Source organism: Pelodiscus sinensis, chromosome 6 (assembly GCF_049634645.1).
Source record: "Pelodiscus sinensis isolate JC-2024 chromosome 6, ASM4963464v1, whole genome shotgun sequence".
In the NCBI taxonomy this organism is placed as follows: Eukaryota; Metazoa; Chordata; order Testudines; family Trionychidae; genus Pelodiscus; species Pelodiscus sinensis.
The window spans coordinates 44,269,840-44,292,697 of record NC_134716.1 but is presented as its reverse complement, the minus strand read 5'-3'; the positions used below and the strand labels follow the sequence as shown (position 1 = coordinate 44,292,697).

General features: G+C 41.7%; 2 protein-coding genes across 3 annotated transcripts in view; one reads left to right on the top strand and one right to left on the bottom strand.

Annotated features, from left to right (window-relative positions):
• The window catches only part of LOC102449702 (cryptic protein-like), a 31,394-nt gene extending 16,024 nt beyond the window's left edge, over positions 1 to 15,370 (top strand). Inside the window, exons 2-7 of one of the 2 annotated variants that reach the window (XM_075931854.1) lie at positions 11,395 to 11,533; positions 11,936 to 11,985; positions 12,105 to 12,281; positions 13,098 to 13,212; positions 13,303 to 13,412; positions 14,801 to 15,370. In XM_075931854.1, the coding sequence (XP_075787969.1) occupies positions 11,511 to 11,533; positions 11,936 to 11,985; positions 12,105 to 12,281; positions 13,098 to 13,212; positions 13,303 to 13,412; positions 14,801 to 14,937 (612 nt within the window). In that variant the 5' untranslated portion in view covers positions 11,395 to 11,510 and the 3' untranslated portion in view covers positions 14,938 to 15,370. Of the gene's footprint in view, positions 1 to 11,252; positions 11,534 to 11,935; positions 11,986 to 12,104; positions 12,282 to 13,097; positions 13,213 to 13,302; positions 13,413 to 14,800 lie in introns of those variants that run through there. The other variant, XM_006129374.4, reaches the window with a different exon arrangement.
• Positions 1 to 22,858, bottom strand: part of LRRC2 (leucine rich repeat containing 2) — a 361,338-nt gene that overhangs the window by 138,502 nt on the left and 199,978 nt on the right. The gene's annotated exons all lie outside the window — the stretch shown is intronic.

Here is a 22,858-nt window from a genome sequence, read left to right as displayed (position 1 = left end):
GATTTACTGGTAAAACTTCGGAGCCTCTGACAGGTGATCCTGACTGGTTTGGCCAAGAGGATATCAAGCGCTGCTCCCCAAGGCTACATCTATACTACAGGGTTTTTGCGCAAAAACCTGCGGAGCGACCACTCCTCAAGTGCATTTTAGCGCAAGTAAATGTACAGTAAATCAAAAGAACAGAGGGGTTTTTGCGGTGTAGATATTCCACTTTCTACGAGGAATAACTCCTTTTTGCACAAGAATTATTGTGCAAAAAGGTGTGTGTAGACGGGCAACAGGGGGCGAGTGGGAATGTGCAAAAAGAGCCAATTGAAAAAAGCACAGGTGCTGTGGTGGCTATTCTGTGAATAGCAATCAAAGCTTACTTTCGAGAGAGTGTCTATGCAGCGTGGACGTTCTCTTGCACAAAAGCACATCGCTTTCGCAATGCCCTTTTGTAGTGTGGACCCACTCTTGCATGTACGGTTGCCAGGTGTTCGGTTTTGAACCAGACAGTCCAGTATTTGAGTTTTCTGTTTGGGAAACAAATTGAGAAAATATAAATGTCCGGTATTTTCTAAATAAGATGTAATGTAGATTGTCATGTAATGTCAAGTGTGTCCAGTATTTTTGTTGAAACCATCTGGCAACCCTACTTGCACAAGAAGTTTTTTGTGGAAGATGTCTGCCGCAAAAAGCTTCTTGCTCTAGAAGACTTCAGTGTAGACATAGACCCAGACTGCTGTGTATCTCCTGCTGTTTGCCTTGGAGCTGTCACCTCAGAGGCCTCCGGCTTTCTGTGCAGGACAGGGAAGGGTGAGGGGTGCTCATGCCAAGATGCCCCCTCCTCTCCCACTGTATCCTATCTCCACAGAGAAGAGAGGGGGCACAACAGGACTTGGAATGGAGTTTGTTGGCTGCTTTAAAGAGTGGGTTAGGAGAGGGGTGAGCCTACCTTAGCCCCACTGCACCACCAACCAGAAGCCACCTGAGGTAAACAGTGCCCAGCTGGAGCTAACATCCTGAACTCCTATCCTAGTCATGAACCCGCTCCTGCCCCACCCCTGAGCACCCAGGTATCCGAACACCCTTCCCAGAGCCTGCAAGTAGAACCCCCTCCTGCACCCAAACTGCCTGCCCCAGGCTCAGCTCAGAGCCCCTCCTGCACTCCAGATCCCTTAATCCAAGACCAGAGCCTGTGCCCCAAGGCCTGGTGAAAGGGAGGGAGGATGGAGAAAGGAGGAGGGTGTGGTCAGGGGGCGGGGCCTCAGAGAAGTGGCACGAATTAGGCAAGGCACGGGGGGGGGGGGTTGGATTTGAGGTAGATCTTGAATTGCACTTAAATTCAAAAAGTGATCTTGTGCTTAAAAAGGTTGGAGACCACTGCTCTAAGTCAAGTCCAGGGAAGCCCTCCCAGATGTATCTTTGTGGTCGCTCTTGAGCAGTTTGCAAGTAGAGAGCTGCTGGGAGAGAGCAGCACAACAGTTGTCTAGGAACCATGTACACCCAGCTTCAAGACATATGGTGCCACGATCAGGCCCGTACACAGGAGGTGCATGAAGGGTGCAAACCATGGTTGCCAGGGCCGGACTGAAGCATGGGCGAACCAGGCAGCTGCCCAGAGTGCCAACCAATGGGGGGTGCCTGATGGCAGCTGTAAGGGGCGCGCAGCGTCCCTTACAGCTGCCATCAGGTGCCGCGCTCCCGGCTCCCGCAGCACTGGCACCACGGTGCCAGCCAGCAGTGCCCTTCCCCCCACAGCCGCAGGGCCCTGCATGGCCCGGCGTACGCACCAGCAATGCTGGCCGTCCCACGCATGCACCATGCACCCCAGGGGCAGGCCCTGGCCCAGGGTGCCAAAAGGGCTTGGGCCGGCCCTGACGGTTCCCAAACTAAGTGTGCTCTGGCTAGCCAGGGGAAGGCTGGGGCTCATTTCTAGCTTACTTGGGGGACCATGGAAGGTGCGGTCATACCCATGTGGTCCACATTTACAAAAAAAAGCACCCCCACAGGAATTCCTGCATACAGTCCTGATGATATGTACACACAGAAATATTTAGGTTAAATATGCTCAAGACAAATCTCTCTTTTAAAAATGTGGTATATCCTATAATAAAATCTGAGATCAAAACTTTTGAGACCTAAATTTTTCAAAACCTTTAAGAAACATTTTTGTCTACCAGCCAAGAGCTGAAGATCACTTGATAATTTCTATCTAACATTTGTTTTAAAAATGTGAGCTGCTGTGTTTGTAAAAGGTATCAGCCTCATAGCATCAGACACTAACTAACACTCTCTCTTTAGTGATAAAAATGTAGCCGTGTTAGTCTGGTTCAGCTGAAACAAAAAACAGGACTGTGTAGCACTTTAGGGTATGTCTACACTACCCTGCTAGTTCGAACTAGTGGGGTAATGTATGCATACTGAGGTCAGTGCAGGCATACCAGTTTACAGCAGCTAAAGATCTGGCCTACTCTTTTACCAGATGAATTTAGCCTTGTTTTCATGCTCCCACCCTGACTCCCCGACTCATTTTCTCTGTTTCCTCTTTATTTTCTCTCTCCTATGTTATTTTCTTTCACCTTTCTGTAACCTCTTCTCATTACTAAGAAATATGCCAGTCTTGCCATTGCAGTGCAACTTAATAAATGATTATTTTAAAATGTCATATAATTACTGATGCCCTACCAGTATCATAGATGGGAGTAGAATTTACTACCTCCTACTTCCTATTTTGTGATTAAACACTGGTAAGACAGACTTTTGAGAGCTGATCTGTTTTGCATTTTAAAACAGATTTTGCAGTTCAGGACCCCTCCCAGTGTGTCAAATACCAAAATGTTCAAAAACACACAAAAATCACATGCTATGAACTAGTGAACATGTTGACCTAATTACCCTGTTAATATAATATACATGACATAGTTCTTTCCCCCCACACAAAGTATTTTTACCTCATTGACTTTATCTTAACTCCCTAAAGGAATTTACCCCCTGAGAGCTGGTTCCTGTATCAGAATGAGCAAGCTAGAGGTATATCATTTCAATTGTTTCCTTTTCTGGTTCCTTTCTTGGATTTTTACAGTGCATCTGTACAGGGCGCACAAAAACAAATGCTATTAAGCAGTGTTTAAAATTAATTACTTTCTTACCGGTTGTTTTAATACCCAGAGCCATACTTAAGCAGCACAGAGCCATACTTAAGAAGGGAATGTCTTGTGACTGACAACCACTCAGGTTCTGTGAGAGAAGGAATTAACCAGGTATATTTCAACAATAGGAGGCTAATTAATTGTCATAAGAAGGCACATACAGTAAGGGCCTCATCTTTTAATTATTTAGGCCAGTGGTGGAGAACCTGAAGCCCCTGGCTTGCCTGGATCTGGCCCCCAAGGCTCGGGGCTCCCCCCTTCCCAGCATAGGGGAGCCTGTGATGACACTCCACTCCCCCCACACACACAGTCCCACCATGGGGCTAGAACACACAAAATCTACTTGCCTGAGGGTCAGCAGCCCCCCTACCCAAAAAAAGGCTCCCCAACCCTGATTTAGGGCCATAGCCTAAGAGACATCTAACTCTTGTTGATTTCAATAGGAGTTGAGTAACTTTATTCAGGAAAATAGTCCCACCGACATCAATGAAAACTGATCTATATGAGGGAGCCCCTATGCAATTATTAACCCTAACTCTGTATGGAGCTTTACGTAAGTCAAATATATGGGTGTCTACCAGAGTGAATCCAGTTGCATTGATTTTACTGGGTCTGATCAGGTGAGTAAAGTTGTGCACCTGTACATTTTTTGTCTCATTTTGTTTCACCACTAATACCTGGATTTCAGAGTTTTTTCCCCTTCTCCATTTTTCCTTGAAAAAAAGCTGGAGGTTGCTATAGTCTTTTGAAATTAAGAGTCTATTCCGTATATAAGCAGACTCCATTTCCTCAAAGCTGGTTGGGGTCACATGTCAGAAGGTTTCAAGAATACCATGTAACCATTTAAGCGCAAACACAATTAAAAGCTTGCTGTTCCTCACTAATCTCAACAAACAAATGATTAAAACAACACTGATCACTTACATTTGTAACTCCTCTAGCCAAGAAAAGGAAAAGTAATTTCAAAAGGATAATTCCCAAGTTAAGCTTTCATGTGTTGTTCTGAGTTTCAGCTTTTCCTAAGAACCTGATTCTATCTATATAGCGCTTCCAAAGACCTTTGCTGCTTTTGTCTTCCACCCCTTTAATCTTCTTGACAATTTATAACATTCAAGCACATCAATGTGACCCACTGCTGAAAGAGAGACAATTCTATTCATTCTGTAGCCCTAGGTCTGCTTTATTTTCAGATCATGCTGTTGTATTTATTTGTGGCCTTTTTAGTTCCATATGCACGGGATAATTTTGCATTCTCACAACCAGCTCTGGCATCAGGGAAGCTTATAAAGTAGTTAGGCCAGAAACATTCCTTACTGGCTTCTGATATGGGATGCTCCATTTTTAAGTGCACAGATTCAGATGCTAAGGAGAAAGTTCTGAAATTCTGGCTTCCATGTGAACAAATGGGTTCCAAGCATTTCACAAACATTGCACTTACCCCTACAAATATCTCTCTGCCCACACAGCTTCAATTCAGAGGGCTGTTGCACTGGTGTGGAACAGAACCTAAGTGCCTCTCAGCTGCCTAAATTCAACAGATTCTCTAGTGCAAACCCATTGTTCTCTTGCTCCCTCCTTCAGTGACCACCCTCAATAAGGGTTCCTCAGCAGTTCCCAGGGTGCCACATGTGGTGACCCTTCAAAGACTCTGTAGTCTGCTCTTTGAGCTTACTTCAACTATGCAGGCCTATCTCATCATCAACACCCACTTCTGTGATATTGCTGCATTGTTGTAGAGGCCCCCTAGTGCTTTTGGCTTTGAAACCATCATTTCTTAACAAAGATGTTCTCGGACCATGCTGAGAGCTGGACTAAGAAGAATGCTGGCTCAGGGTCCTCTCTAGGATCTGCAAATGCAGTGTTTCTCAAACTGACACATCTCCAGGGGCTCTGCGAGGTTGACAGACTGGAAACATTGATAGGAACAACACATACAATCAGTGAACCACTGGGGATCCGCCTAAATTTTTACGCATGTAAAGGGCTCCAGAGCCCAAAAAGTTTGAGAACCGCTGTGCTAATGCAAAGGTCTATTCAGAAATTAACGTTGCCATTCAGAACAACTTGGTGTACACCAAATATTTCAGGGTACGTCTCACCCATAGAGTTAACTTGGGTGATTGACTCCTGCCTCTTCAAGTCATTCCTGAGCCTGAGGCCTCCACTCAGCCTCCCATGATGCTGGGCATTAGAGAGTCGGCTGGGAGAAGGATGATGGAGGAGAAGAGAAGATGAAGTGGGGTGGCAATGACCACGAGTCCATAGCCCGATGCTGTCCCACTTCCCTACTGATTGAGACTAAAGTAACAACAAGGTTGTCAAACCATTTTTAAATGAAAATGATTTTTCAATCAAAACAAAATGAATGGGAAATTATCATTTTGTTCAGAATTGTCTTGTTTTTATAGAAAAACAACATTTCAGGCTTTGAGGGGGGTTGTTTGGTTTTGGTCGTCTTCCTCCTGGTTTCTTTTTTTGGTACCATTCCCCTTACATGCACGCACACATCAAACTCACTGTTTTTCCAGTAGAAAACATGGAGAAGGGAAATGAAGTTTTTGTTTGGTTGGGGAAAAAAAATAAAAATCCCCACTTTTAAAAAAAATATATAAATAAATAAATAAATCAGCATCTTGGCATTGACCACTGTCAAAGACAGAATTCTGGACTAGATGGACCTTTGGTTTTACCCAATCTGGCCATTCTTATATTAGCAACATCCCACATCCAAAAATCTCCTTACTCCTGAGTTGAGTCAATATTTCCGGCACGGAGTCCAGACAACCAGTGATATCTGAATTCTCCAGTTCCTGCCCTCTGTCCCTCCCTTAGTCTCTGCTGAAATCCTTCCAATGGCTTCCTTGGGTGCCTGTAAATTTGTTGAAGCTAGGAAAGCTGTCAGAATGATTTTGCAATCATTGTATTTCAATTCCTTTGGAAAGTGCTCTATATTAAAGATTGCTGCAGAAAGTGGGGGATGGGGGGAGATCCTTAATCTTCCAGAATAACCTGCCACTCAGATGTTAAAGACTGGTGCTGTTCCCTATGAGACAGATACGTTGGGAGACCCACATGCACTAATATACTAACTGCTGAAAGGAAATGCTTTGTCTTGTGCCCTGACGATAAAGCAATTTTGTGTGGACATGCTGGCAAAAGTGAAAGAAAATGGGTGCGCCCTGGTACGCAGGTCCGGCAAGAGCTGGCAGAGCTGTGGCAAAAGCCAACAGGGAGCTACAGTACTTGTAAGAAATTTTAAATTACTTTCACCTCTGCATGTTGCTCAACTCATCTACATAAGTCGGGTAGGTAAGTGCAAAAACAAGTGATCCTGTGGCACCTTAGGCTGTGTCCAGACACTAGGGTTTTTTCGAAAAAAGTAGCCTTTTTTCGAAAAAAAACTTCACCTGCGTCTAGACTACAGCAGCGTTCTTTCGAAATTAAATCGAAAGAACGCGGCTTTTCTTTCGACGGCGGAAAACCTCATTTCAGGAGGAAGAACGCCTTTTTTCGAAAGTGCTCTTTCGAAAAAAGGCGTTCTTGAATACAAACAGGGCTTTTTCAAAAGAGCATCCAGACTGCCTGGGTGCTCTCTTTCGAAAAAGTGGCTTGCTTTTTCGAAAGTACTGCTTGCAGTCTAGACGCTCTTTTTCGAAAGAGGCTTTTTCGAAAGTATCTTTCGAAAAAGCCTCTTTCGAAAGTGGCTTGCAGTCTAGACGTAGCCTTAGAGACTATATATATATATATATATATATATATATATATATATATATATATATATATATATATATAATCATGAGCTTTCATGGGCAAAACCTACCCCTCTGAGTAGGCAAATGCATGCATACTGAACCCCTCCCAGAACAAACTGTACTAGAAACACCTAACTAATGTTTAACCATCAAAAAGCTCTTTAGTATAGATAGAGCTTGATTGAAACTGTTAGCATCAATTCCTAGTGACTCCATTCTTATCTTGTTTACAGCTGATAAAAGGAGGCGGGCTTGCTCATGAGGGGTTTGTCTCAGATTCTTCTGCCTAAGTAATCACTTTCTGATAGATTTTTGTTGACAACAAACATTGCAAGCTATGCTGCAGTTTCATGCCAAACTCTTCTCCATGAGTCAGTCAGGCAAAAGTGGCATCCTAGCAACCTACGCCTGTTGCCTCAGCTCATATGTGTGCGTCCTTTCTGTATGACTGCAGGGAAAAGGAAGAAAGGAATAAGGTAACATGGTGAGAAACATTTATCAATTGATTTACAGCTCTCTAGGCTATCAAATCTTTCACTCCTGAGAGCTGACTTCAGATCTTAAACAAATGGCACAAAGTGTGAAGATGAATTTATATAACTTTAAAAAGGGGATGCTTGTAAAGAAACCTCTTGTATAAAACGAGGGACTTGGTATCAAAAGAGTAGTGTGACATCACTGCCATTTAAATCAAGATTACATTCACACACACACACACACACAAAAACCACTATTGAGCATTCTGTCTCCATGTTTATTTTGTCCTGTTTACAGTTTCTGGCTTCCATATGAGGTGAGGGAGAAAAACAATAATTTGGATCCAGAGTGATATGATAGTGTGTCTGTTAGCTTTATTTTCTAAAGGTTTCAAACTAAAGGGATACTGGCTTGTAGATTAGTGTTTTGTCTAATAACACATGATTAAAAGCATTTAGTGCTTTACTTTTTGAACTCGAAACATTCTCATTTTATGCAAACAGAAGAGAAAGCATAGAACTGGAGATTGTTAGAATAATAGGAATTTAATGAGTTTGATTTTAAAAAAGCAAACATTGGGAAAATATTTTACTGAAATATTTCTCACCACTGCTAAAAACCAAACCAAACACTGTTAGCACGTGCAAATACATTATGGCCCAGATTCAGGGGAACATCCCTATTCAGGCTAGTACTTGAGCATGTATTTAATTTAAGGTTAATAGAGACTAAACAAATGGCTAAGCCTAAGTATGTACTTAAGTGCTACCATGAATAGAGTTGAACTTGAGCACAGGCTTAATTGCTTTATTGAACTAGATCCAAACGGAGCAGATAGCAAAACCCGTGAAAAAGTAAGCTAGATTTTAAAACGTATTCAACTTTAATCTAAGATACTATTAACTCAAGTAAGGATTCTGTTTTTCCTGACACTAGACATAGTCATGCTAAAATTAGAGTCTCAGTTCTAGATTCTATTCTATTGGTGTACTCATGTCATATAACTAGATTGAATTATGCTCTCAGATACTCCAGGGCTGTGTCTAGACTGGCAAGTTTTTCCGGAAAAACTTGCCAGCTGTTTACACTGGCCGCTTGAATTTCCGCAAGAACACTGACTTCCTACTTTCTGAAATCAGTGCTTCTTGCGGAAATACTATGATGCTCCCGTTCCGGCAAAAGTCCCTTTTGCACAAAGCTTTTGCGGAAAAGGACCAGTGTAGACAGCTCAGATTTGTTTTGCGCAAAAAAGCCCCAATCGCGAAAATGGCGATCAGGGCTTTTTTGCAGAAAAGAGCGTCTAGATTGGCACAGACACTTTTCCACAAAAAGTGCTTTTGTGGAAAAGCGTCCATGCCAATCTAGACGCTCTTTTCCACAAATGCTTTTAACGGAAAAGTTTTCCGTTAAAAGCATTTGCGGAAAATCATGCCAGTCTAGATGTAGCCTAGATGTACAGAGATAGCTGGTCTACATGCAAATGTGCACCCAAGTGACACAGAGTTAATTACAACAAACTGGGTTATTTTGGTGCAAGTCTGTGCTCTGGTACAAACGTGGTTAATGCTGATTTAGGGAAAAGTGGTAACAAGTCTAAATTAGAATACAGACAGATAGAACAGAGTTAAAAATCCTGCATCTGCACTAGGAAAAAGGTTAAGTATAGGTCCAGTATAGCCAGCAGGTGGTATCAACACAGCACCCTAAGCTCAAAATAAGAGACAAAAGTTGTGCTATGCATCTTGAGTATCTTATTTGAACTGAAACAAAATACAGTGCTCCATAGTCCTTTAAAGACTAACAAGATAGTTTATTAGGTGATGAGCTTTCGTGGGCCAGACCCACTTCCTCAGATCAAATAGTGGAAAAAATTGTCACAACCATATATACCAAAGGATACAATTTTTAAAAATGAACACATATGAAAAGGACAAATCAAATTTCAGAAGAGAAGGGGAATCGGGGGGGAAGGTAAATGTCTGTGGTAAATGTCCCCCTCCCTCATCCCCCATCTGTTCTGAAATGTGATTTGTCCTTTTAATATATGTTCATTTTTTTAAAATTGTATCCTTTGGTATATATGGTTGTGACCATTTTCTTCCACTATTTGATCTGAGGAAGTGGGTCTGGCCCACGAAAGCTCATCACCTTATAAACCATCTTGTTAGTCTTTAAAGTGCTATATAGTCCTGTATTTTGTTTCAGCTACACCAGACTAACACAGCTACATTTCTATCATTATTTTAACTGAATTTTGAAATAGGCTATTTTGAAATCTGGTATGTTTACACAGTGCCAAATTTCAAAATAATGCGCTTTTTCGAGACATGCCTTAACAGTCGTAGAATGAAGGTTACCAGGATGCCGAAATAGCACGCGTGTTATTTTGAAAAATATTTTGAAATAATGGGCGTGTGAAGATGCAGGGTAGCTATTTCGGGATACCTCCAGTATTCCAAAATAGCCGTGCAGCATAGACATTTTTTTTTTACTACCAAAAAAGTGTGGGGGTTTTTTTCATGGCAAGCTATCTCAGTGTAAATTCTAGTGAAGGCCAGATGTGAATAGGTTTTTTTACCCCAATCTTGCTGGTTGAGGTCAACCTCAGGTTCAGTTAAATGAGAGCAAGGATACAGTTTCTTTCCTTATCCACACTGCACTTAATGAGAATAAATTGTGCAACTGACTGGGGGCCACTACAAAATGTATGGAGCCTGAGTCCATTGCAGTTTGGGTAGTGTCATTTGCACCTGTGATAAGTGGTTCTGAAGTGGCAGTTTTACAGCCACCTTCCATTGTCTTTGCACAGTTGTATTTGACTTTCTGAGGAAATGAGGAATTGGGCCCATGATCTGGCAGATCAGCGTGTTTTTCATACCCTGTGATGGCATCTCCAAATAAGTGGTTTACCAAAGGTGTTTAGAGCAAGCTGAACTATATCTTTATTTTAGTATCTGAAAGAGACCTATAGTCAATTTAATAAGTTCAATTTACAGTTGACATTGATGCTCCCCAGATGCATGAAAAGATACAAGTGTTACAAATTTTTCATCCAAATTAAGGCTCCAAATACAAAACTTAACTCTCGTTGACAAAATGTGGTTTTGTGACTTTTCTTGGAGAACTTTGGGTGCACAAATCAAAAATCAATTACACTGCATGCTGTCAAAGCTAGGTGAACCATAATGTTTCAAACAAATACTAATTCCTCATTTTGTCTTGTTATAGTTACCAATAACATCAAATAAAGAAATTATGGAGTGTCTAACTTAGGATTAGTTACAAGGAGGAACACAGAAGGCATAAAAAAAAAGTTTGAATCTCAACCTCTCTCTCTGGCTCTCTCTTTCTCTCTAAGGGCACCACACACTCTTCTGCCCTTAAAGAGCAAAAAGATGGACCAAAATGTATTTCTCTTCTATAGCTGTCTCTTTCACAGGGTAGAATTTCACCCATTCTGTTCAATGTATGATTCCTTACTGATGAAAGATTATATTAAAAGAATATAGGATGTTAATATAAGGTACATGAACAGTGATATGTAGACTTGCAATAGAGGATCACACTATTAAATTTAGTCTCCAGCCTCTGTCAGTGCCCAATAACTCATGTTTCAAAAGACAGAATTAAAATCACACCATACACTGAGGCCCATACATTCTAAACTTGTGTGCCTAAAATGGAGGTGCTCAGTGTTTTTTAAAATCATACTGATTGAAGTCTTCAAAATAGATGTTGGTACTGTACTTAACTTTAGGCATCCAGTGACCTGATCCTGCCCTTCACTGCCTGCAGACAGAAACTGATGTAAATAGCACTTTTTGCTCCACCTCCAGCAAGCTGTATGTGGGTTAGGGGTGGGGTGGACTCGCAGACTCAGAGAAATGATAAACTGTCACTACCTCAGCGAGGATCTACAAGCAGTCGGAGCTAGGAACTATGTCTCATCTATATTGCTATGGTCTGGAGATAACAGGAAAAGTTTTCTCAGTTTGCTCTTCGCTCCTCTTTTCCCCTGTCCCTTGATGCAGCAGCCCCAGTGTATGGCATGAAGATTGCTGCATGGAACAGCCTAGACTGAATTGCTTGAAATCGTGCTTCTAGTCAAGCAGCTGGGACTCACACTAGAATTTCAGAGTGAAGGAAAATGTACCGGGGACAGCACGTTAGGTAAGGCTAGCTGCCCTGCCAATTGCTTTATACTAATTTGATTTGAGTTAAACTCTTTATATACAATTGAGTGTAGACATTTTTTTTAACAAGAGTAAAATTGAAACAACGTATTCGTAGACTTTGGTTCCAATGAAGATTAATGCCTACTTTTGTCTTCGGTGCTTTTCAAATGGGATACTTTCCTACTATTAGCCTAGCTTTTCTCAACTATACATAGCCACTTGAGAACATCCAAATATAGGAATCTGTGGCATTATGGAGGAATTCTAGGTATTTTACATATTTTTTATTGTGGGTGCTCATTTGAATTATTATACTATCTACTAATTTCATTGAAGTGTTTATCACTGTACTCCGTACTTTTTACTGCCATACATTAATTTATTTTTGTTTTTGTAGAATTCTTTTCACTGTGAGTCTGGCTTTACAGGTCATTCATTTTGGAAAAGGTAAGGGGAGCTTCATTATTTTCCAGCTGTTTTTTGTTTCCTAGCTTTTCCAAAACTACGTGTGTTGCTCATTTGAAACTCTTCTTTCCTTCCCCTGCTGATGTCACTACCTTTCCAAGGCCGTGAAAAAGAGGAGCACAAAAGTGATGGAGAAAATGTCCATGCGACAGCCCTAAAGCAACAACCAAAAAATCAAGGCACTGCTCTAAGTATGTTTAGTGACATGAATCGGAGTGATGAGAGCAACAAGCTACAGAGTTCGAGGACTTTTGTCCCTTTCACTGGACTTACAGATAGTAGGTAACATTATTTATATCTCATGTGGGTGCCGTGCTGTAATATTGCTGTTAACCATTTGCTAGCTGCCTTCATAAGCATTCATTCGCCGTAACCTTTGGCAGACTGTCCTCCCAACCCGACTAGATTTAGAAAGCCCTCCCTACCACTGTAAAGTGGACATACAAAATTAAGGTGAAAGAGGTTTCTTCCATCTACAAAATCACTATCCAGCATAAAGAAAATAAGTGCAGATGTTGGTCTTACAAATGAGAGGCCCCAGACTTAAAGGGGTTTTTTGTTGTTGTTTTATGAATTTTAAAAATTCTCTTTAAAACTGAAATGTTCCTCATTTTGTTATTTAAGAGTCACTGTCTGTAAACAACAGACAATACCATCCAAAACCCACTGCTGGTTTTTGCTTCCCCTACCACCACAAAGGTCGGTGAGAGAATCTAACCCAGTCAGATCTCCCTGCATGGTGCGGTCAAGCTGAGTGGCGGTGCTAAAGAACAGCCTTGATTTATAAGTGTGTCTGAAATCTGCCTCTGTCAACGTGAAATATTTCAGGGCCATACGTACTTCTTCTGTAGAAGTTGTCGGGAGTTGCTTCTTGACCATCTTGTAATCCCTAGTCGTTTGCTTTTAATCCTTAACTAAACAAACTCAGCTTAACTGAACAAACATTCCTAACAGGCAGCTAATTTTATTGCTCCAAAGGGCAATAAAGCTAGACATCCCTCAGACTCTTTGGCAGCTACAGAGACCCAAAGGAGAAAGGGGGTGGGTTGGGTCAAAGCGTTGCTATTAGTAAACGGTGGAACATTGTCTTTTAGGTAAAAAACTTAACAGACATTGTTGTCAAAATGGAGGCACCTGTATCCTGGGCAGTTTCTGTGCATGCCCCAAACACTTCACTGGCAGATACTGTGAGCACGATGAGCGGAATAGGTAAGCAAGCAACGCTGAAGGCCGAGATCTTCCGGGGTATTATTGAAGAGAAGCAGGGAAGTGGCAAAACCTCTCCCTTGTCATTGACAGCAACTGTGGCCACGTTGCCCATGGAGCTTGGGTGCAAAAGGGTTGTCGACTATGTCGATGTGGCTACGGGATACTGCACTGTCTTTCGGAAACGATACAAGCCAACTGTGGTAAGGAGAAGTTTTTTTAACTAGAGGGGATAAGTGGTACTTTAAGAGGTCACCTGGCTCCAGTTTACTTTCTGCAGGGTTTGCATTTTCAGAGACCAGGAAACTTATTCAGAGGCCCCCTCTGCTTTTTGAGAACACATTAATGTAACAGGAACTCTCCATTTGCACTTCTAAAGCATCTCGCCCAGGGATCTCAAAGTACTTTACAAATACTGTACTGTAGGGAATTCTCTCTGTCCCCCATCCCCACTTAAATTAATAATTAAAGAGGCGAGATTAATTGGCCGGTTTTTCAAAACACATCAGTGGGACTATTCACGTGTGTAAATTACATGCATAAAATTTGCTGGGACAGAAGGGTTAGAACCTTCTTGAGAACAGTTACCAAAATAAACTACAATAAAGCTTTTACACTTAGGTGGAGCCTTTTGTCAGAGGGTCTTACTAAATGCTACCGTCTTCACCTCCACTTGTGGGTCAGGGATAGGCTATATTATTCCCATTATATACAGGGAGAAATGGAAGCAACAAGAAGTTAAGTGACTTGTATAAGATCACGTAGGAAGCATGTGGTAGAGAATGACTAACTAGCAACTTACCCTGAAAGGAGGCTTCTCTTGTCAGCTTCATCAATCAAGAAATCCCTAAGAGGGGCTAACTAGGTCTACCTAATGTTATCTACGTGGGGCTTAGGTTGACCTAGATAGGAATTAACATAATTCGGGATGTGGATTATTCACACCCCTGAGCAAAGTAGTTATGCTAACCGAATTTTTCTAGTGTAGATCAGGCCACAAATTTGTAGTGTTTTTTTGAAGATTGAGTACAAATGCTGTGTGTTTATCATCATATACCTTTTAACAGACTGCAATTACTGGAAAAGGTATGCGCCGCCTTTGCTAAATTGCATCAGGCTTTTTGAGATCTAATGGTGAAAAGTGCTAGATAAGTAGACATGTTTGAAAACTAGGTACAACAAAAATGGCTAGGGCTGAATTACTCTGCTATTTTCTGCTTGTGTGTTAATGGCTATTGAAGGAAGGCTTTTTTTTCCCCCTTCAGGAAAGGGTTAACAGTCAAACATAAGGAATGAGTGCATGCCACTTGCTAACATCTTTGCCGGTCCGGTGTTTGGTATTTACTTTTGATTATGCTAAGAGTAATGCCTGGAAGAGCTGATAAGTGCTATCAGTTGCTTCTCAAACGATCCTTGATGGCCTCCATTCACATCTCCCCTCTGAGAATAGACTTTTAGATTGGCTTTCGCATCTGATCGCTTTAACTTAAGTACCTGCAAAGCTGTTGGGAGGAAATTTCAAAGTCCCGTTGAAGTCTCTTTCACTCCCCCCTGGTAACTTGTATTGCTAATTGTTATTATTTTCCCTCAGATCTAAGAATGGAAGAGGAGGAATTTCTCAGGTTACGTTCTAGTGGCCGGAGATTACACCAAACAATGGGCTCTCTCATTCTCCTACTCTTCTGCTTCCTCACGTTGCTCTGCAGCAGGCTCCATCTGCAGCTTTGATACTGGCTAGATGGAGGGGGACTTGAGAACTGAAATTCCCTCCCTTTAAGTTTTGCCCACTGACACAAGCCTTTTTCTCAACTGGCTGAAGGACAAGAGGTGAAATGTACTCTCCATCAAATTGTCCTCTTTAACTTAAAGAGGCCTCTACTTACTTACCTCACTGACAGGAACACTTTATGGGTCAATTAGTTAACGTTAGTAAAGAGCTCCGATTACAAGAAGCACTAGACTGTATGAATGCTATGTATTAATTCTTATACTTCTATCGGGGTCTGATTTAAGCAGTCTCTAGCTTTGAAGTATTGGCTCTTCCAGTGGAAGAAACCCCTCCATGTTCTATGCCATAAGCATTGGAAATTATAGCTTTTATTTCTGTTGTGTGTCTGTATATTTAACATATTTAAAAAAATAAAACAAATCTTATTTCCAAGGATCTCTTCGTTCTTTTACTTTCTTTCACTACCTTTATAAAAAGAACAGGAGAAAGCTGGTCAGTGGCTGTGGCATTTCCTGTGACTAATTGCTGCTCTTGGGATTCAATCCAAGCCACTCTCTGGAAATATGTTGCTCCACCAGTCATCACTTAGGTGTTGATCCTGCCTTGGGATGCAGCCCTGTGTAAAGAGACCACCTTTCTCCCAGAGGTAATAAAATACTATTGCCTGGGACTAGCAGTAGAGTGATTCCTACAGCTGCCTTACACTGGCCAGCCAGATCCAAGGCTCCCTATTCCCCACCCTTCTGCCTAGTGTTCTAATCTTTTCCATCCACAGGTGGATTTTTTCTACTCATCTGCAGAATAAATTGTATGTGCAGAGGCATGTGCACCACCAGTAGAAACAGAAAGTCTAGCTGTGAGCACTCTGCTAATCAGCTGGGAGGTATTTGAATCTGTGTGGTTGCACAAGCACTCAGCTTAGGGAACACTGGCTTCTGCCCACAACCAGCACCCCTACCCCAGTGGTGAATATACAGCCTATGCTCTTCTCCACTCCAGCAACTGAGTTGTGCATAGGTTACACAGAGAGATGGAGGTATCCTCTGAGAAAACAAATTCAAGACAGAATCTATTCTCTAAGGGGAACGTCTACCCAGCAGGGCTTAATTTGAAATAAGCAATACAAATTGAGCTATGTCAATTGCGTAGCTTATTTTGAAATAGCTTATTTCGAGTTATGAAATAGAGCACTCTTCCTCCAACTTACCTTACTCCTCATAAAATGAGGGTTACAGGAGTCGGAGTAAGAAGTCCCTCCAGTTTGACAGTATTTCGACATGTTGAAATAAGCGTCTACACAGCCGGCCATTATTTCAAAATAATGTTGCTATGTAGACGTAGCCCAATGGACAAACCCATGCCTCAGTGCCCTGGCCAAATACTCTTGACTGACACAGCTTTCCAGGGAGAAGGAATCCTTCCTCCACCTACCACTTTCCCCACCCCAGAGAGCTGCAAAGCACCAATGGAGCCCACTTTTGTGAGGTGAAGGTCGTCATTGAATTCTCCACCCCTAAGGGTTAGTCTTAAAGGTAAAAAGTATGGCTGGGGATGGTAGAGTGCCTCCAATAGTGTTGATCCCCTGGGTTATTCCAACCTAAACGTTACACAGCCATGGTCAAGAGGGAAATTCTAGCTTTCCACTCTGCAAGATGCTCAGGTTCTTTCTCCTCCCCTTGTCCTATGCTATGAAGCTACCATGCTGCTGCCAGGAACTACTGCAGCCACAAAGATGGGGGCAAAATGTACATCAAAATGAACATGTTCTTTTGGAAAATATTTATTGTGTTATACAAGTTGGAGTTCTTGGTGATTTGAATTCTATATCAAACATACAGATCAAACAATGAAAAGTTTCCAAGTTTGATACAGGAGCCCTACTTGTAAAACATATTGCAGATAATATAATTTGGGGGGTAACTGAAATATTCTTCATACCGAGTGCAAAATGTGTGGATGTGCCAGTATTTTGGCTACATTTATGTCTACAGTATGAAATATCAAAAAAAAATCAGTGATAAATGATGTAAAATATGTAAGGCGTGGGGCAGCCAAACAGACCAGAGAGGCTGGAGAATGTAAATATGTGTATACTAACACTGATGGAACGCTGTTATTGAACAGCTGGGGTCTGACTTAACACCAATAGAAAATTCTAGCAAAGCAACGTTTCCTTTCTGTACCAAAGCATCATTCCAAAACAGTTGAACAGGAGCAGAGAGGTAAATTTTCAAAGCATTGCACAGGGAAATTAGCTATGTGAGTGTTTCTGATTAACATCAAGCAGAAATCACTAGCACATTTTAAATGCAAAGTTCTGATCACTTAACCTCATTTGGCAGGAAGAGCTGGCAAAGAACACAAATTCACCTTTAAAAAGTTGTATAAAAATGCCTTCCCCCCTCCATCTCTTGACATTATGTTCAGCACACTGGAAATACTGAAGATGACCTCTTCAAGACCTATTTAGATCTACCAAACTAGGTAAGGCATTCAAGTTGCATATTTTGAAAGTCATTTGCCTTCCCTTTGTGTTAGTGTTTCAGACATTGTCTGTCAGTGGGTCCCTAAGAATAAATGAAGCTAGTCTGCTCTTCTTCAGATACCTCCACAGGACAGATCAAGATTTCAATTTAAAATGAAGCAATGGCATCTTTTTAATTCCTTAAGGACAAAATGCCTGTGTAGATGTTCCACATATAGTTTTGTACACACTGTTTTGCATACAAGTCAAAGGGCTGAAAACTGAAAAGCAGCAAGGGACAAAGGAAAGCACATAGTCAGACTCTGCTTAGGCCAAAAGTGTCTCCACTCTTATCTGTCTCCAGCTGTTAAAAACTGTAGATAAAAGAAAACTGCTCCTTCACCCCCAGTATCATGGAGGCCTGGGCCATCCTTCTAACAAAGCAATTACAAGCACTTTGGTGAGATTTGTTTATAGCAGACACTGAAGTTTACTCTGCAGCTTCATGCTAACTCTTTTTATAGATCACTCAGTCAAACATCGCATGTCCTAGCAAACTAGACATCTGTTGCCACAAGTTCATGCATGTGCCCTCCCTATATGTGGCCTCCTTTGGGGAGGAGGGAAACTCTCAAAGGGAAATATTTATCAAATGTTTCACGCCTCTGCAGGCCATTAGACTTCTCACTCCTCACAGTTTACCTCAGAACTAAAACAAATGGCACAACCTGTCCTCTGTTTCTTCCCCTCATGCAACCCCCCTGACAGCATATAATTGGTAAAGACCTGAAACCATAAAGGAAATGTACCAAAGGGCACAACTATGAGATGTAGCATCATTGCTATTTTGAAGCAACATCTGCCTTGGGGTGGTTTGGTTTTTGGTATGTTTCTTGTCTGCCTGGTTTCTTGCTGCTTGGTTCAGAATTGTCACTGTACTTGACTAGGTGCCCATGAAATTTTTAATACTACACTGAGCTCTAACCTATCATAGGCTTTCTCCAACTTATTTTTTTAATTTGCTGCACTTAAAAGAGAGTTGCTGAGATTTTGTAGATTTAGTGCAGAGCTGACCAAGACTTTCCAACACAGTCCTATAAATGCAATTTTTCCTTTTTGATGAACTGGATGTTTTGAGGAGAAAACCAGTAGTGGCTCGTGTGTAGCAGGCATTAGGTGCACTCAGCCCCCTTCCTGCAAAAGAATTCAAAAGCACACATGTCTCTCTGTGTTACTAAACATGAATAACAAACCTAGCAAGTGTAGAGCTACGAATTTCCTGAGTTTGTCATTCACAGGCCTCTGGGAGTTCTCCTTCAGAAGGCTAGGGCTGACCTGCAAGTAAGTCCTATGTCCTCAGCCTAGGGCAAAATTGTGCAGAGTGGCAAGGTCCAGACCAATGACAGTTCTTTGAGCTGTGCTTTGACTTGACCTGCTTCCAGGATGTAGATAGGGAGGTGGGTGGATGTCTCAGCTGTTCAGCATCACTCCAGTGGGAAGGAGAAAAGAGAGACTGTCAGCTGTCTCTATTGCCTCTCTCAGAATCTGATTACACTCTTCCTGTGAAGATGAGATTATAATCATGTCATTTGCTAGGATACTGTGTATCCCCACATGTTCCACTAACTATTACTGAGGTCAGAGGGAAAAATGTGTATCTGCCCCATAGTGTTTAAGCACACAGTTCAATCAACTCTTTGTAGAGTCTGATTTCTCAATATTCTTCTCTCATTTAAGATTCTGAAGAAACTTTTCCAGCTAGTCAACATTGAGCATCTATTGGTATCAGAAACCACACACATATATGCACGCTCACCTCTTCTACCCACCCCCATCTTAAAGACAAAATCATGAGAGTTGGCAACACTAGATGACAGAGCCTTATTTGTGATCCAAGCAACGGCCGTTTTTCTGAAAAAAACTCTGTAGTGTAGAGTATCAGAGGGGTAGCCATATAAGCCTGAATCTGCAAGAACAATAAAAGTCCTGTCGCACCTTTTAGATTAACAGATGTATTGGAGAATACGCTTTCGTGGGCAAAGACCCACTTGCTTCTGATGAAGTGGGTCTTTGCCCACAAAAGCTTATGCGCCGATACATCTTTTAGTCTATAAGGTGCCACATGACTTCTCATTGTTCTGTAGTATAGACATACTCTGAATGAGCAACATGAATGGGATTTCTGGGAAAAGTTAAACATTCATCTTTTTTGTGTCTTGGACTGTGCTGCTAAATATAAATACACTAATATTACCCAACAAATAATCTCAAGTATATGCAATCTTCAAAGGCAACCTATAAGAACATCTATCCCTGTTTCACACCATCAGTAAAGAGATTCTAAAAGTTAAATTGTTTTGAAAGGGAATCTATATGATCCCCATAATTCCTTGTATTGAAAGATTAAATGCAAAAGTGAAAAAACAAGCAATATTAAAATCCACTCTCCTGCTTTTCATGAGGTGGGACAAGGAGAATCTCCTCTAAAGATCTCTTGCTTTTCTGATCATCTTGAGGTGATGGTGGAATATGAGGATAGAACTGCGAGAGAATTGAAATTGGCATAGAAGAATCTCCTGGGTAGGGGGAGAAAGGTTCTTGATTCTTGGTTTGGTCAGAAATATTTTGAAATATTGGTCACTGGAACCTAGAAGATTCTATACACTAAAGAAATTCGAGCAGCTTAACGTAGTAGAGCTTTCTAGAGGTTTGACTCACTAATATTATTCACAAATTCTGGGAAGTGTTATTCTCTGCTTTCTCACCTAAAAATTCTCCACACATTAGAAAGCATGCACTAGAGGCTTTTGCTGAACATCTAGAAAACATCTTATCGTTTTTTCACTTACCCGGTGAGGCGGGGGGGCGAGCCCCGAGGGGCTCTCGCTTCTGGCTCCAAGCGCCCGGCGCGTGCCGGGCGCGACCCGCTCCGGGGACAGTGTCAGGTGGGGAGTTTGACTGGGGCGGTACACCTGTCAAACCGTAACGCAGGTGTCCTAAGGCGAGCTCAGGGAGGACAGAAACCTCCCGTGGAGCAGAAGGGCAAAAGCTCGCTTGATCTTGATCTAGAAAACATGTATTCCCCATCAACAATGTAAGTCCAGTCCCCATTAATCTAGATAATTCTATGCTACTATGAAAACTAAGAGCCAGTCAAATAATACCTCTAATCTGTTCTCGAGGGTTTTTTCCTGGTCGGATCAACTCTTTCCAGTGAGAGATGTACACAGACCCATATAACTCTATATTCTACTTAATCTATAAGATGTTCTGCAATCTGTTTAACATAGAGCTGCCATGAAAGAACTAGATTAAGATTCTGACTTGCCATTGCTTCCTTTGTTTGGAATCTATGCAAGACTGATTTCAGAATAACTGTTATGCAATGTAAACTGCATCAGCTAAATTTAGTGGAGTGGCTCAGAAATATAGAGCTGAATTCATTTTCAAGATCATGTCACCATCACAACCCAGTTTTCCAGTTAAAAACAATACTTGCTGATATTTAACTTTGATTTCCATTTGTAGTAGGTCACCTTGGAAATTTCCCTGCATTGCTTCAAGACAATTTCTACAGCTGATGAGAACTACAGCCAAAAAAGTGCCCTGACTAGGCTTTTAACATGTCCCTTTTAATAGATGCATTCATCACAGAGGAGCTGTAAAAATAAACTAGAGAAGCAGGCTGGACCCTGCAATTATGAAGGAAAGTAGAGAGGAGAGAGACAGACAGAGAGGAGACAGTGTACATTTCACCATTCCTGTGTGGAGGTACAAATGACACCTCTGGGGGCTGAACCCATCCAGCACCGAGACCCTGTGCCATTTCCACATGAGTAATGGTATGCTGAAAAAGCTAAGGCAGTGAAGTGCCATGCCAGGTTTTCCTTTCAGTAAAGCATATTTACAATGTGTAATGATAATATTGTATCCCAAATGCTGAATAAAATCCCAAAATACAAGGTAAGACATAGAATTATTTGGGCTACAATAGATGCCATTATATTGCCAATTCAATTGCACTTAATAGTAAAACACACCCTCAGAATTACTTGGGAGTTACGAATAAATCAGCAATATTAAGACCTTAGACTATGAAATTAGGAATGCTGGGATACTGAAACATACTTAGAAGTAATAGCAGATAGCCATCTAAACAAGAGCTCCAAGCACTATGTTGTCTGTAGATAAAAGGGCAAATGCAATACCTGGATGTAAATGCAAAGAATATCAGATACAAGTGGGGGGGGGGGTAGAAGTGGTATAACCACTTATACCTCAAAAACTGCCCAGTTCTGGTGTCCTGCTTCAAAAAGAATGTTAGAAATTGGAGAGGGTTAAGAAAAAATTACAAGTATGATTCAAGGTCTGGAAAATATTCCTTATATTAAGAGACTTAAGAAGTTCAGTCTGTTTTATTTATCCTAGAACAAGTTAAGAGGTGACGTGATTACAATCTACAAGTACCTACACGGGGAAAAGATTTTTGATAGTAAATGGCTCTTTGGCATATCAGAAAAAGGAACAAGATCTAATAGCTGGAAGACAAATCAGACTATGATAATATACAATTTTTTAATAGAGATGATAGTGGAACAACTTACATAGGAATGTGGGGCATAGGCGACTGGTACCCGTGAGAGAGGGGGTGCAGAGAGGGCCACCCAGAGGAACAGAGAAGGAGCATGAGGGGGCACCCCAATTAGCAATTACAATTTTGGGAGATGCGCCACCTTCCTGTGCCTCATCCAAATGCTACCATGAGTCACCTATGATGTGGGGGCTTCTCAGTTCCTTGAAGTCTTTAAATCAAGAGGAGATACCTTTCTGAAAGTAACATCCCTCCCTTGCTCAAGCTCACATTATTAGGTTGATGCTGAAATTCGTACAGCAGTGTGGTGAAAGGTAGTTTTGTTTTGCAGAGGTTTTCAATATTTTGCAATTTGCTGCAAAAAAAAAAAAAAAAGGAATGAAGGCCCAGTCGGGGGCAGTCCACTTGGGAGACTACCCTGGAACCATAGAAACCCTGGAGTTTCAGGCTAAAGGGAAGTCCATCTGGTGGGCTGCACCAGAGCCAAGAATCCCATGAAAGCTACGTAAAGGCCTGGGAACTTCAGAGCTTGGGAATCAGGGCTTAAAAAATGCTGATTTGACAAATCAGCAATTTCCAACAGCAAAACATCCCGGCTACGTCTACACTGGCCCCTTTTCCGGAAGGGGCATGTAAATTTCACTAGTCGTCGTAGGGAAATCCGCGGGGGTTAGAATAAGAATAAGAGCCTCCGGAAAAGGGCACTTTTTCCGGAGGATCGGGGCCAGTCTAGACGCTCTTTTCCGGCTTTTTTAAAAGCCGGAAAAAAGCGGCGGACATTTTTATTTAAATGCCGCGGGGGATATTTAAATCCCCCGCGGATTTCCCTACGACGACTAGTGAAATTTACATGCCCCTTCCGGAA